Source organism: Salvelinus namaycush, chromosome 34, assembly GCF_016432855.1.
Source record: "Salvelinus namaycush isolate Seneca chromosome 34, SaNama_1.0, whole genome shotgun sequence".
Taxonomy (NCBI): Eukaryota; Metazoa; Chordata; class Actinopteri; order Salmoniformes; family Salmonidae; genus Salvelinus; species Salvelinus namaycush.
In genome coordinates, this window is record NC_052340.1 from 14,708,087 (window position 1) to 14,721,661 (window position 13,575).

A 13,575-nucleotide genomic window follows, 5' to 3' on the forward strand; every position below is an offset into this window, starting at 1 on the left:
ATTGCGGGTGTAGCGAAATGCTTGTACTTCTAGCTCCAAAAGTGCAGTAAAATCTAACAAGTAATATCTAACAAATTACACAACATATACCCAATACACACAAATCTAAGTAGGAATGAATTAAGACTATATACCTATGGACGAGCGATGTCAGAGCGGAACGGACTAAGATACAGTAGAATAGTATAGAAAACAGTATATACATATGAGTTATGTAAGCATTATTAAGTGAATGAGATACTGTAGAATAGTATAGAAAATAGTATATACACATGAGATGAGTAATATCAGTTATGTAAACATTAAGTGACAAAGATACCATAGAATAGTATAGAATACAGTATAATACATATGAGATGAGTGCCAGATATGTAAACATTATTAAAGTGACTAGTGTTCCATTCCTTAAAGTGGCCAGTGATTCCTAGTCTATGCCCATAGGCAGCAGCCTCTAATGTGCTAGTGATGGCTGTTTAACAGTCTGATGGCCTTGAGATAGAAGCTGTTTTTCAGTCTCGGTCCCAGCTTTGATGCACTTCTACTGACCTCGCCTTCTGGATGATAGCGGGTTGAACAGGCAGTGGCTCGGGTGGTTGAATCTACTAAGAACATCTGGTATCATTCAGAGTTTTCATTTAATCATTGGCTAACCTATTACATAATGTATGATTGTCATTAGACTTTTTTATGAAACCCATTTACGAGTAATATGGATGTACGAACTATATTTTCAATAGTTTTACTGTTTCCTGAGTGCATGCAATTTATGTTAACTCGCCGGCAGGGGGTCATCATTCGGAGACACTGGCGCTTTAAGAAGGAGGCTACAGTGTAGCAGTCCTGTCGTCACAGTTCAACGTGAAATTGTATGGTAAACAATTTCACTATTTATTGTACCGAATCGCATAAACCAAGGTATTTGATGTCGTTTACACGCGAATAAGACAAGGGCCAAGAAAATGATCTGCATTTTATTGGTAGCTGGCCACGGCACTGTTCTAGAAACTCAAATAAAGGTAAGTTGTTTATGTGAGCAGACGAGTTTTGGGTGCAGAGGTCGTATAACTTACATGGTTCATTTCACAACACAAGCAGGTCAATGCACACAAAAACATACACTGCACTTAAATAATACCAAATCAGACTTACCTCTGAACAAGGTAGGCTAACTACCAAAATAATTGAAAGATGTAGTTTATTCCTGAACATAACGTTTTCTCAGGAAGAAAAAGGGATGTTCAATGACACAACGTTCAGTCAGTCTTGGAGTGTTACATACAGTGCATTCAGAAAGTTTTCAGACCCATTGACTTATTCCACATTTTGTTACGTTTCAGCCTTATTTTAAAATGGATTACATTGTTTTTTCCCCCTCACCAATCTACACACAATACCTCATAAACACAAAGCAAACATTTTTTGTTGTTGAAATTTGCAAATGTATTGAAGGTCTGAGGTTGAATGCTCTGGAGCAGGTTTTCATCAAGGATCTCTCTGTACTTTGCTCCGTTCATCTTTCCCTCGATCCTGACTTGTCTCCCAGTCCCTGCTGCTGAAAATCATCCCCACAGCACGATGCTGCCACCACCGTGCTTCAGACCTAAGGGATGGTACCATGTGTCCTCCAGACATGATGCTTGGCATTCAGGCCAAAGAGTTCAATCTTGGTTTCATCAGAACAGAGAATTTTGTTTCTCTTGGTCTGAGAGTCCTTTAGGTGCCTTTTGGCAAACTCCAAGCGGGGTGTCATGTGCCTTTTATTGAGGAGTGGCTTCCTTCTGGCCACTCTACCATAAAGGCCTAATTGGTGGAGTGCTGCAAAGATGGTTGTCCTTCTGGAAGGCTCTACCATCTCCACAGAGGAACTCTGGAGCTCTGTCAGAGTGACCATCGGGTTTTTGGTCACCTCCCTGACCAAGACCCTTCTCCCCCGATTGCTCAGTTTGGCCGGGCGACCGGCACTAGGAAGAGTCTTGGTGGTTCCAAACTTCTTCCATTTACAAATTATGGAGGCCACTGTGTTCTTCAGGACCTTCAATGCTGCAGAAATGTTTTGGTACCCTTCCCTTGATCTTTCTCGACACAATCGTGTCTCAAAGCTCTATGGATAATTCCTTCGACCTCATGGCTTGGTTTTTGCTCTGACATGCACTGTCAACTGTGGGACCTTATATAGACAGGTGTGTGCCTTTCCAAATCATGTCTAATCAATTGAATTGACCACAGGTGGACTCCAATCAAATTGTAGAAACGTCTCAAGGATGATCAATTGAAACAGGGTGCACCTGAGCTCAATTTTGAGTCTCATAGCAAAGGGTCTGAATACTTAAGGTATTTTTTTGTTGTTTTATTTGCAAAAAAGTCTAAAAAAACAGTTTTTGCTCTGTCATTATGCGGTATTGTGTGTAGATTGATGAGGGGGGAAATTATTTAATCCATTTAAGGCTGTAACATAACACAATGTGGAAAAAGGGAACGGGTCTGAATACTTTCTGAATGCACTGTAAGTCTCTTTTTCCCTGTTCACCTTTATGACTGTAGGGCAGGCTGAGCTGTGTGTGTGAGCGAGGGAGAGAGTAAAAACTGGTCACTATGCTATAAGCTTGCTGAAATATGTCCAAGTATCAACATCTTTTGGAGAATATTATTTTAAGAGGAGTAAATAAAGTTCTACGGTGTGCAACAACTTCCAAACCCACATCCCTTCACTCCTTATTTGTAATTTCTCTAGAATGATGTCACTGGTTTGTATGGACAGCTGACTGGGGTGCCAAAGGCATTGTTGCCTGGGATAGGAGGAAAGAAAATCCTAGACTTCTGGTGGGAGACGGTGAACATGTGAGTAATCAGCCAAATTTAATGACTGTCGACTGCCCTTACAGTTTTCCTGTACAACATGTCTTATACTCAGTCCCAGTTGACATAATTACATGATTAAATCCCTTTAACTTTGGAATACAGTGCCTTCGGAAAGTAAAAATCCTTGATGTTTCTACAACTTGATCGTAGTATACCTGTGGTAAATTCAATTGATTGGACATGATTTGGAAAGGCACACACCTGTCTATATACACCTGTCACAGTTTACAGTGCACGTTAGGGCAAAAACCAAGCCATGAGGTTGAAGGAATTGTCCGTAGAGCTCCGAGACAGGATTGTGTCGAGGCACAGATCTGGGGAAGGGTAACAAAACACTTCTGCAACATTGAAGGTCCCCAGAACACAGTGACCTCCATCATTCTTAAATGGAAGAAGTTTGGAACCACCAAGACTTCCAAGAGCTGGCCGCCCGGCCAAACTGAGCAATCGGGGGAGAAGGGCCTTGGGCAGGGAGGTGTCCAAGAACCCGATGGTCACTCTGACAGAGCTCTGGAGTTCCTCTGTGGAGATGGGAGAACCTTCCAGAAGGACAACCATCTCTGCAGCATTCCACCAATCAGGCTGTTATGGTAGAGTGGCTAGACGGAAGCCACTCCTCAGTAAAAGGCACATGACAGCCTGCTTGGAGTTTGCCAAAAGACACATAAAGACTCTCAGACCATGAGAAACAAGCTTCACATCTGGAGGAAACCTGGCACCATCCCTACGGTGAAACATAGTGGTAGCAGAATCATGCTGTGGGGATGTTTTTCAGCGGCAGGGACTGGCAGACTAGTCAGGATTGAGGCAAAGATGAACAGAGCAAAGTACAGATAGATCCTTGATGAAAACCTGCTCCAGAGCGCTCAGGACCTCAGATTAGGGTGAAGGTTCACCTTCCAACAGAACAACAACCCTTAGCACACAGCCAAGACAATGCAGGTGTCGCTTCGGGACAAGTCTCTGAATTTCCTTGAGTGGCCCAGCCAGAGTTTGGACTTGAACCCGATCAAACGTCGATGGAAAGACCTGAAACTAGCTGTGCAGGAATGCTCCCCATCCAACCTGACAGAGCTCGAGAGGATCTGCAGAGAAGAATGGGAGAAACTCCCCAAATACAGGTGTGCCAAGCTTGTAGTGTCATACCCAAGAAGACTCAAGGCTGTAATCACTTCCAAAGGTGCTTCAACAAAGTACTGAGTAAAGGGCCTGAATTCTTATTTAAATGTAATATTTTTTATTTTTTTTTCATAAATTAGCAAACATTTCTAAAACAGTTTTTTGCTTTGTCATTATGGGTTATCGTGTGTAGATTGAGGGAGAAAACCCCCCAATTTAATTAATTTTAGAATAAGGCTGTAACGTAACAAAATATGGAAAAAGTCAAGGGGTCTGAGTACTTTCCAAATGCACTGTATGTATTTCTCTCCAGGCGGCAGTTGTTCAGTGAGGTCTATCTGGTCACAAACGCAGACAAGTAAGTACAGTAACATGTGGTAACAGTGTTGACACGTGCTGTATTTCATCATAGCAGACTGAACTGATCCTGCCTCCCATGTATTTACATTTAAGCCAATTGTATTGGGAGTTGTTGTCCTATGAGCTGGGAATGATTGATTATCTACCAGTTACTGCTTAGCTGTTCCCCTATTTGTCTCCCATTCCAGGTATAAGCACTATGAGCGCTGGGCAACAGCCAATGACTTCCCTGTGGAGAATGTAGTGAACGACGGCAGCACAACCCTTGAGGGCCGGCTAGGAGCAGTGGCTGACCTGGAGCTCGCCATCCGCAGCCGCAAGCTACAAGACGATATCATGGTGGTACGGCACGGCACTGATCCTAGATGTCACTTCATTATCATTTTATAATTTCCTAATTGTGTGGATTGAAATGTTCCATTCTGTGGGCATTATTTTTCAAACAACGTGTTTGTGGACAGATTGCAGGGGATATGCTCTGTGCAGACCAGAACTTTGATATTGCTCAGGTTCTCCGCTTCTTCAGGTCCAAGGTAAGATAACATATGTGCTCCTTCTGGTGAATAACAACATATACCTCACCTCTGAGAAACTGTAACCACGCTCATAGCAGAGTAGGTTTTTGGCTTTGTTTACATGTTAGTATCTCTCTATTTGACTTAGCCTGGAGAGTTGGCCATATACTATGAGCTAGAGGAGGGAGAGAAGAGCAGCTCAAGGGGTATAGTGGAGGTATGCCCTGAGACCCACAGGTAGGCAACAGGAAAAATAATCTTTGGCAGAACTTATCTTGATGCCAGTATATTGTTGATAACAGTACTCCCATTTAATCACTGTATGGGTAATTTGCCACCAACAGGAAAGTCTAAAAGCCTGGGTATCTCTGTGTATTTTAGGATATCTCGCTTCCTTGAGAAGCCACAGGAGGGAGTGACAGCATTGCGTCTGGCCAGTGTGGTGTTCTACTGCCTTCGCAAAGCCACACTGCCTTACCTCTCAGATTTCCTCACCCTGCAGCCACAAGCTCAAGACAGGACCTTCGGCAGGTTCTGGGTCAGTAAGGACTGTAAACATGGGAATCTTTGGGTTTTGGCTCAGTTCAGTTTTCAATTCAGTGACTTCCGGAAGTGAATTGAAATTCAATTAATTAATTGAAAACTGTCTGTTTTATATGAGGATTTTCTAGTCATGATTTGAATATCAATTCACTTTCTGAATTGAAAAGTCGATTGACCCCAACCCAGGTTATTTTTGTATCGTTAGTACTATTTATCAAATTGGTTAGCTACTAACACATCACGAGACTCACTGTTTGTCTTTTCACCCAGGAGTGGATCATCAATGAGGAGAAGTTACCTGTGTTTGGCATGAAACTGCCCACAGGGTTCCAGCTCATTGGACAAGTGGTGGGTTGCTTTTTTCCTCACCCATACAGACTACTGTTGATTAACAGAATATTCTAATTGTCACTATTGTGTAAGTTTCAGGTCAAGTTGTTATGGCAATGAGATATGTAACTCTCCACTGGAGTGCATGTGAATAGATTGACAATCATTTAGATTATCAGCTCTATTGGAAAGAGTGATTTGATGATGATGTATATTGACCATATGTATTTATCTTCTGGATATCACAGGGGCTGTCAGACTACACCAAGTGGCTTGCCCACTATTCTGCCCAGCAACAGCAATGCCTTGCCAAACCTATAACATGCCGCTCATACGCAAGGTAGATTGCACCGCTACAAAGACTTTATGAAAAATAGTATTGATGGGTTGTTCTCTCTCCTTTTGGACTATCTTCAGTGATATGTCATTTCAGTGAATGTGAGCTAACATCATCTTTCACTTCCTCATAGAGTTGGACTGATGGGGAATCCTTCTGACGGCTTCAATGGAAAAACGATCGCCATGACTATCTCCAACTTCTGGGCTGAGGTCACACTCATGGAGAGCCAGACCCTGGTAACAGTCAGGATTTACTCCAGTTAATATACACGACAGGATAAACAACATGCATAGTGTCATCTCTGATCAAATGTTAATGTATTCAACCATAAAGATAGTATGATTGATATATTTGCTCTGTTTTCTTCAGGTTCTTCTGCCTCATCCGCTCAATGACCCGACTGAATTTGGAAGCTTGCAGGATCTGTACTGTATCAGCCGTAAGGAAGGGTCAGTGTAAAAGACCTAATGCCACACATGCATGCAGGATGTTTACATGATTAATTCCCAAACCTTATTGATATTATTTTGATATACAGGTACTTGGGAGGTCTACGGTTACTCCAGGCTACCTGTAAGAAGTTTTACCAGTTCTGCTCAAAACAAGGGTGAGAAAAAAATGTCATTGGAGCAAGTAACAGCAAATGCAGAGTATTCAATAACTGATGTGGGGGGGGCTACAGCTGAACATTCTTATTCTGACATGGTTAATGCTCATTTGAGTCCCCTGCACGCTTTCTTTGGCAGTATCGCTTTGACAAAGCAGAACTTCACTCTCAAGTATGATACCAACATTCCTCGCCAGGTGGTAAGTGTCTACACTACAGTCTCTATATTTAAAGGCTCACTCTGTGATATTTAGTAGGTGTTTTTGTTCATTTGAATTAATGATACCCATTCATTCTTGAAGAACATCACTTATAAATGTCTCATGAGCCGAGTTCATGACAGTGTATCCTGAGAAAGTCCCTGAGAGATCTGTATGAATACTGTTTTCAATTATGTAATGCCAAAAGGCTAGTGATAATGTTAGTGACTGATTTAATTATTATTTCCCCCTTCTCTGCTTTGTTGAAGGGCCTGGCTGGAAGTAGGTAAGTGCTACCTGGTGAACTGTTATTTTTCTTCCATATTTTATAGGTTAATCACATACTAATCAATATTTCTTCTGAGTCATATACATATGTTTTTGCCTTTTTTGGTCTTGTCATCTTTTCTAGCTCATAATTACATTTCTGTTTATTTATATAATTTTATAACGTTCTCTTCTCTAACAGTGCAATAGTGTCTGCCACCCTGAAGTCTCTGATGAAATTCTACAACATCACAGAAAGTGTAAGAAGAAGAATATGTTACTCTGGAGTTCACTCTAATCATGTGCCAAATGATCAACCTGTGTTTAAGTTGTTTTGTTCTGTTTGCCCTAGGACCTTCCCAAACCCACCAGGGCCAACTTCATCCTCAACGTCGAGACGGATGAACTCTTCATCACTGCTGGTTTACAGGACAGAGTTGTGCAGGTCAGCAATGAAAAGACAACACTCCCCTTTTCACAATACTGAGCCGAGCTGGACTGTACTGCCCTGGCCTGGTTACTGTAAATAGTTTTTTTTCTGACAAAAATGTTCTTCTTTTCATTGCAGGTCTATGAGGGCTTGGTCTACATGGACTTTAGCAAACAACTGATGGATGAACAGGGCTATGGTATTTGAAATGTGCAGTCTCAATAGCTGTTATGGCACATAAACACATTTTATGAACTCCTATACATAATAAGGACCGCCAATATATTAACGCTAATAATAATGGTAAATACAGCAGTGAGCAGCAATGAACAGATTTGACAGACAGGGTTCACAGGATGTCAGAAATGACATAAGATCAGTCTCATAACAAAGCAAGCACTCTATCCTGTAGGAACTTCCTTTATGTGCAACCAGTGAAAGCATTACCATGTTTATCTCTCAGTACTACAAGGATGACGCAAGTGAAGTTAAGTCTAGTGCTGTAGGTTATCTTGGAATGCAGCAGGTAATCATACTTAATGTATTGAGTTTACTGTATATATGAATATTTATAAATATATACTATATACACTGAGTGTAGAAAACCATAAGAAAACATGCTCTTTCCATGGTATAGACTGACTAGGTGAATCTAGGGGAAAGCTATGATCCATTATTGATGAAACTTGTGAAATCCACTTCAATCAGTGTTGATGAAGGGGAGGAGATTTTTAAGCCTTGAGACAATTGAGACATGGATTGTGTACATGTGCCATTCAGAGGGTGAATGGGCAAGACAAAATATTTAAATGCCTTTGAATGGGGTATGGTAGTAGGTGCCAGGCGCACCGGTTTGTGATAAGAACTGCAACGCTGCTGAGTTCTTCACGCTCAACAGTTTCCCATGTGTATCAAGAATGGTCCACCACCCAACGGACATCCAGCCAACTTGACACAACTGTGGGAAGCATTGGAGTCAACATGGGACAGCATCCCTGTGGAACGCTTTCAACACCTTGTAGAGTCCATGCCCCAACGAATTGAGTCTGTTTTGAGGGCAAATGTGGAACGTGCAACTCAATATTAGGAAGGTGTTCCTAATGTTTGTACACTTCGTGTATACGCTCACTGCGCAGGACTTCCAGTTTCTTATTTTCCAAAATAAAAGATGCACTTTTCACTACGTTCACACCACATAATAGGGCAATAATATGTGATTATACAGATATACTAATCACGATATTTCACATTGTTCGTCTGCATAATTCAAATCTAACATTCATTTGCATGAGACAAAGTCCACTTGATCAATAGTTATTGCTTTAGTATCCTCTGGTGCCACAGGTGCCAATGCCATCTATAGTGCCACCAACAGGTCTTGTGCAGCCATCTAAGGTTGCAGTGACTTCATATTCACACAGCTTCTAAGGACATGTACATAAGATTTACATACCAAATGTCATGGCCCCATGTCCATCGGTTCAGTTCTTATAGCCCTGGTGTGATATGCTGCCATCTAGTGGTGTGGCATGGCCAACTTTGAATGCAGCAACTAATCATTCTCAGATTAATTAGAGGCTAATTCATTGAGTCTATATATCAAGTCTGGAGTCAATCTGACGTATGGTTCATGAGAAGAATTATAAAGTATTTTATAGCATTAGCATATGTGCTAACGCAAATCTATAGGTACAGTGCGGCCATATTTGAATGCTATTTTCTTTTCTCAAAACCATTGAAGACTGATATAATGAGATATCAATACCAAATTCGGTGTGGTTCATCTTCGGGACATCCATGATAGCGACAACGTGTTTCACGTTGATAGGCCACTGTGGTGTTGATTTTACAGTAGTTTAAGTGGACGCATGAAATCAGATTTTTGATTTGTCAATAGCTCAGCCATCTTTTGTAGCTTTTCTCAAACTAGTTAAGACGTACCATCGGCCTTCATTCCACATTTGGTGTCATTTGGTCCTATGGTTCATGAGAAGAAGATTTTTGAAGTTTTTCTTTTACATATTGTAGGACATTAGCATATGTGCTAATATGCTTCTACTGTTATAGTGTTGCCATCTTGAATGCGTAAACGCCATTTCTCAAAATCTTTATGGACTATTGTTACAAGTCCAAAGACCAGATTTGGAGTGAATCTGACATTTAGTCAATGAGATGTTTTATTATGATTTTAAGCATTAGCATTACAAAGTAAAATAAGTGTTAATAGTTTCCTTATTTTTTAAAGATATCAATGCCACACTTAACATGGTTCATCATAGTAATGGATTTGATGACCCTAAAATGTTTCAAATTGATAGGCCATTGCGTAGTGGATTTACAAAGGATTTAAATGAACACGTACAATCAGATTTCCTGATTTATCAATAACTCAGCTATCTCTTATCTAATCCCTTATCTTTTCTCAAACTAAGTTAAGAAATGTACCATGGACCTACATACCGAATTTGGTTCATGAGAGAAAGTTCTTTTAAATATTTTCTCAAATTTCCAAGATGGAGGAAAATCTATTCTGCTGGACCATATGGGTCCTTGAGGCAAATTTGTTCAACATGAGGAAAGACACCTACATACAAAGATTCAAGTCTCTAGGTCAAACCGAGCAACAGACATAAGGGTTTCATTGAGACTGCTTATAATAGTGCCACCTATAGGCCAATCGATGCCATTCTTTTTGATCAAGTTACTCATGATCTCTAATTTCGGTGTGCCAAATTAGGAAAAAAGTTACCAATCAATGCTTAACAACTGTGAACCCCTGCAGGGATGTCAGACTCATTCCACTGAGGTTTTTGATTTTTCCTTTCAATTAAGACCTTAATTCATCAGTCAAGTACAAGGGTGGAGCGAAAACCCGCTGACACTCGGCCCTCCATGGAATGAGTTTGACACATCTGCGGCCTAATGATTGATTAATGATAATGATTTTTGAAAGGTAATTCATTCTTCTGGGGTATGGGAGTTTTGCATGTGAGTTTAAGGCACCTGTGCATGTCTTTGTGTGCATCCTCTTACATATCTAGAGCTGAACATTTATGTATACATTATGAAACTGAGTTTACAATGAACCTTTTACATGTTGATGTTTGTGTGTTGACTGTACACAGGGGATTACATTCCTATGGACATGAGCAGCTTGCCACCGTTCTGGTTAGCTTATCTGAGTGATCCCAGTGACTCTGGTCGGATTCACAGCAACGTCAGACAGCGCTGGCTCAACGGTAAGACACATACATACATGCATACATACACACACACTGTAAGTTCGGTTGGCAGGCAGCAATGTTCACCAAGGTCGGGGTCAATTGCATTTGGAATTTCAGTTTACTTCCTGTATTGATGGAATTATCACTTCATAGATTTTAAACTGTAGGCTAGAGGAATCAGATGATAATAAACAGGAATACCTTTGTTCTCTATCTGTATTTAGTCCCTCTGTTAACCTCCTTTTTTTCAGGAGAAGCTGAAGTGGTTGAGGCCATGAAGTCTTTTGCGGCGCTCACAGATCAAGCCAGGTTTGTGTAAGATGTTTGGAGGCTCACAGGATCAGTGGCAGTAGTGCCCCTGGTGCGATAGCAAAGGCACAACACCAGTGGATGGTAGTCATGGGATTTGAACCAGCAGCCCTCCGGTGCTGGTCTGCCCATCTAACCTCTGTCTACATACTCCCCCACAAAGTTATTGCGTGTCTCTTTGATATGGCTTAATCATGCCATCTAGGATCTTAAGCACAACAAATTCATAACATGTAAAACATTTTTTTAATAAAAAAAAATATTTGCAGGACGTAACATATCAACATATCATATCATACAATGTAATACAACATTTTATGACTTTGTTACGCAAAAAACGGGGACCCCTTTTGGCTCGTAAGCACCACTCAAAACTACTGGCTGAAATGATACAAACATAGCCTCCCGGGTGGCGCAGTGGTCTAGGGCACTGCATCGCAGTGCTAACTGCGCCACCAGAGTCTCTGGGTTCGCGCCCAGGCTCTGTCGCAGCCGGCCGCGACCGGGAGGTCCGTGGGGCGACGCACAATTGGCATAGCGTCGTCCGGGTTAGGGAGGGTTTGGCCGGTAGGGATATCCTTGTCTCATCGCGCTCCAGCGACTCCTGTGGCGGGCCGGGCGCAGTGCGCGCTAACCAAGGGGGCCAGGTACACGGTGTTTCCTCCGACACATTGGTGCGGCTGGCTTCCGGGTTGGAGGCGCGCTGTGTTAAGAAGCAGTGCGGCTTGGTTGGGTTGTGCTTCGGAGGACGCATGGCTTTCGACCTTCGTCTCTCCCGAGCCCGTACGGGAGTTGTAGCGATGAGACAAGATAGTAATTACTAGCGATTGGATACTACGAAAATTGGGGAGAAAATGGGATAAAAAAAAATAAAAAAAAATGATACAAACATTTGAGAGTGCATCTTTAAGTGAGCATTACCTGGTAATGAAACGGTTGGGTTCTCTTGTCCTCCACAGGGTTGCGCTGCAGGGAATGGACTGGAGCAGGCTGGCCCAGTTGATGGATGAGAACTTTGCACTGCGACGGTAAAGACAAGCGTGACATCCTTTGAGTCTGTCATTGGTTTGAGGAAGTTAATCTCTTTGCTCCCATGAAGTTGTTGGGCTTTTGTGACCTTGGAAAGATAAAACATGATCAGCAACTGTCATAGGGCCAGAGGATTTTCCTGACCCACATGACTTGATCAGCAAAAACTCTTTGCCCTAAAGAGTTAATTTTCATCACCGAACAGCATGATTTTACGTAGTAAGATGTACAGTAAGTGCACCTCATTGTTCACACAGGAAACCACTAATACTGGATCGATGTCTGTCCTATAGGTCTGTGTACACAGAAGACTGTTTGGGACCAGGCAATCTCAAGATGGTGCAACTGGCAAGACAGGTAAAGTATAGAGTTAAAATTTCCAAGATGATCTTATCTTTTCCTATGATGTTTCTGTGTAGTTTTTGTTTATTGTTCGGTGTGTTTGCTTAGTTTGGCTCAGCTGTGAAACTTCCCGGCAGTGGTGGTGCTGTAGTGGGCTTGTGTCTGGACCAAGTAAGACTGGTAAGACTTATACTTTCATATCTTAAACAGCAATGTATACTGTATGCTCTGTGTAATCATTGGAAAAGAGATTGTGTTTCATACTTTGGTCACTTTATTTTGATAGTCCTGTATAAATGGTTAATTGATGCTCAAGCTATCAACTGCAACTCTGTTATATAACTCGACTTAACTTGATACACCACAGCTTCCTAGGGTTAGGGCTAAAGTTTGATAGTTACTTAAGCATCTATAAACGGGTCCGTCTGTAGACCTACATAGACTATCCAAATCCAGTGTTACCGATACAGTAGTAATGCTGTGCATGTCTTTGCTTTGACACTAGGTGGAGATGAGGAAATCGTTCCAAGAGGCTGGCTGTGTGTTCTGTGTGATTGTGCCATATAACCCATCTGGTACCATTGGAACTAACAGCCAAGACTGATTTTAAATGATCTATAATGGGCATCTTAATAATCAATCAAGTGTCAAATCTGTAGCTAAGATGACACAACATTATATTTTTCTGTTCATGTGGGCAAATTTGTAGCCCATGATTTCCTGTATGAATGGATTATGATGAGACCGTTGTGCCTTGGTTTGAGTATGTGCCTTGGCTTGAGTAATTTTATAAATTGAACACATTTGTATTTTTATGAACATTGAATAAATATGGTTTATTAATTTATTATGCAAATGCAGTGTGAGTAGCCTAATTTCACTTATTTATTTAATCTACCATATTAGGCTGGGTCTAACGTTACTCTGTATTACATATTGCTCACTTTATCTAAAAATCCCTTTATTTTTGGAATCAAACGTAACCTAACGTTTTGAGGACACATTGTAAACATCAAAGCTATACTGAATGGGCTATTATTATGCCATTCTGCCAATTATTATTAGGCTACTGTAATTAGGACACTCCTTGGGACGCAACCA

At 41.3% G+C, this 13,575-nt stretch overlaps 1 protein-coding gene across 2 annotated transcripts; it reads left to right on the forward strand.

The window, feature by feature from the left end:
* Positions 1-816: 816 nt before the first annotated feature.
* On the forward strand, positions 817-13,330 carry LOC120028596 (glucuronokinase with putative uridyl pyrophosphorylase). Of its 2 annotated transcripts, XM_038973803.1 has the most exons (23): positions 817-1,016; positions 2,732-2,838; positions 4,292-4,336; positions 4,527-4,680; positions 4,800-4,871; positions 5,002-5,090; positions 5,235-5,391; positions 5,667-5,744; positions 5,975-6,066; positions 6,197-6,302; positions 6,436-6,515; positions 6,605-6,673; positions 6,813-6,873; positions 7,143-7,159; positions 7,343-7,400; positions 7,493-7,585; positions 7,709-7,769; positions 10,696-10,809; positions 11,046-11,103; positions 12,063-12,131; positions 12,426-12,489; positions 12,583-12,654; positions 12,980-13,330. In XM_038973803.1, the coding sequence occupies exons 1-23, from the start codon at positions 960-962 to the stop codon at positions 13,076-13,078; spliced, it is 1,872 nt and encodes a 623-aa protein (XP_038829731.1). In that variant the 5' UTR covers positions 817-959; the 3' UTR covers positions 13,079-13,330. The 2 variants fall into 2 exon arrangements, with proteins under 2 accessions (XP_038829731.1, XP_038829732.1); XM_038973804.1 differs by lacking the exons at positions 2,732-2,838; positions 4,292-4,336 and having other exon boundaries at positions 822-1,016.
* The last annotated feature ends 245 nt before the right edge of the window (positions 13,331-13,575 follow it).

Bases quoted from the DNA above. Each gene is read 5' to 3' on its own strand.
- LOC120028596 (XM_038973803.1), top strand. From the start codon at position 960: ATGATCTGCATTTTATTGGTAGCTGGCCACGGCACTGTTCTAGAAACT. The intron at 5,091-5,234 runs GTAGGCAACAGG...TGTGTATTTTAG, and splicing joins GTATGCCCTGAGACCCACAG to GATATCTCGCTTCCTTGAGA. The intron at 6,674-6,812 runs GTGAGAAAAAAA...TTTCTTTGGCAG, and splicing joins CAGTTCTGCTCAAAACAAGG to TATCGCTTTGACAAAGCAGA.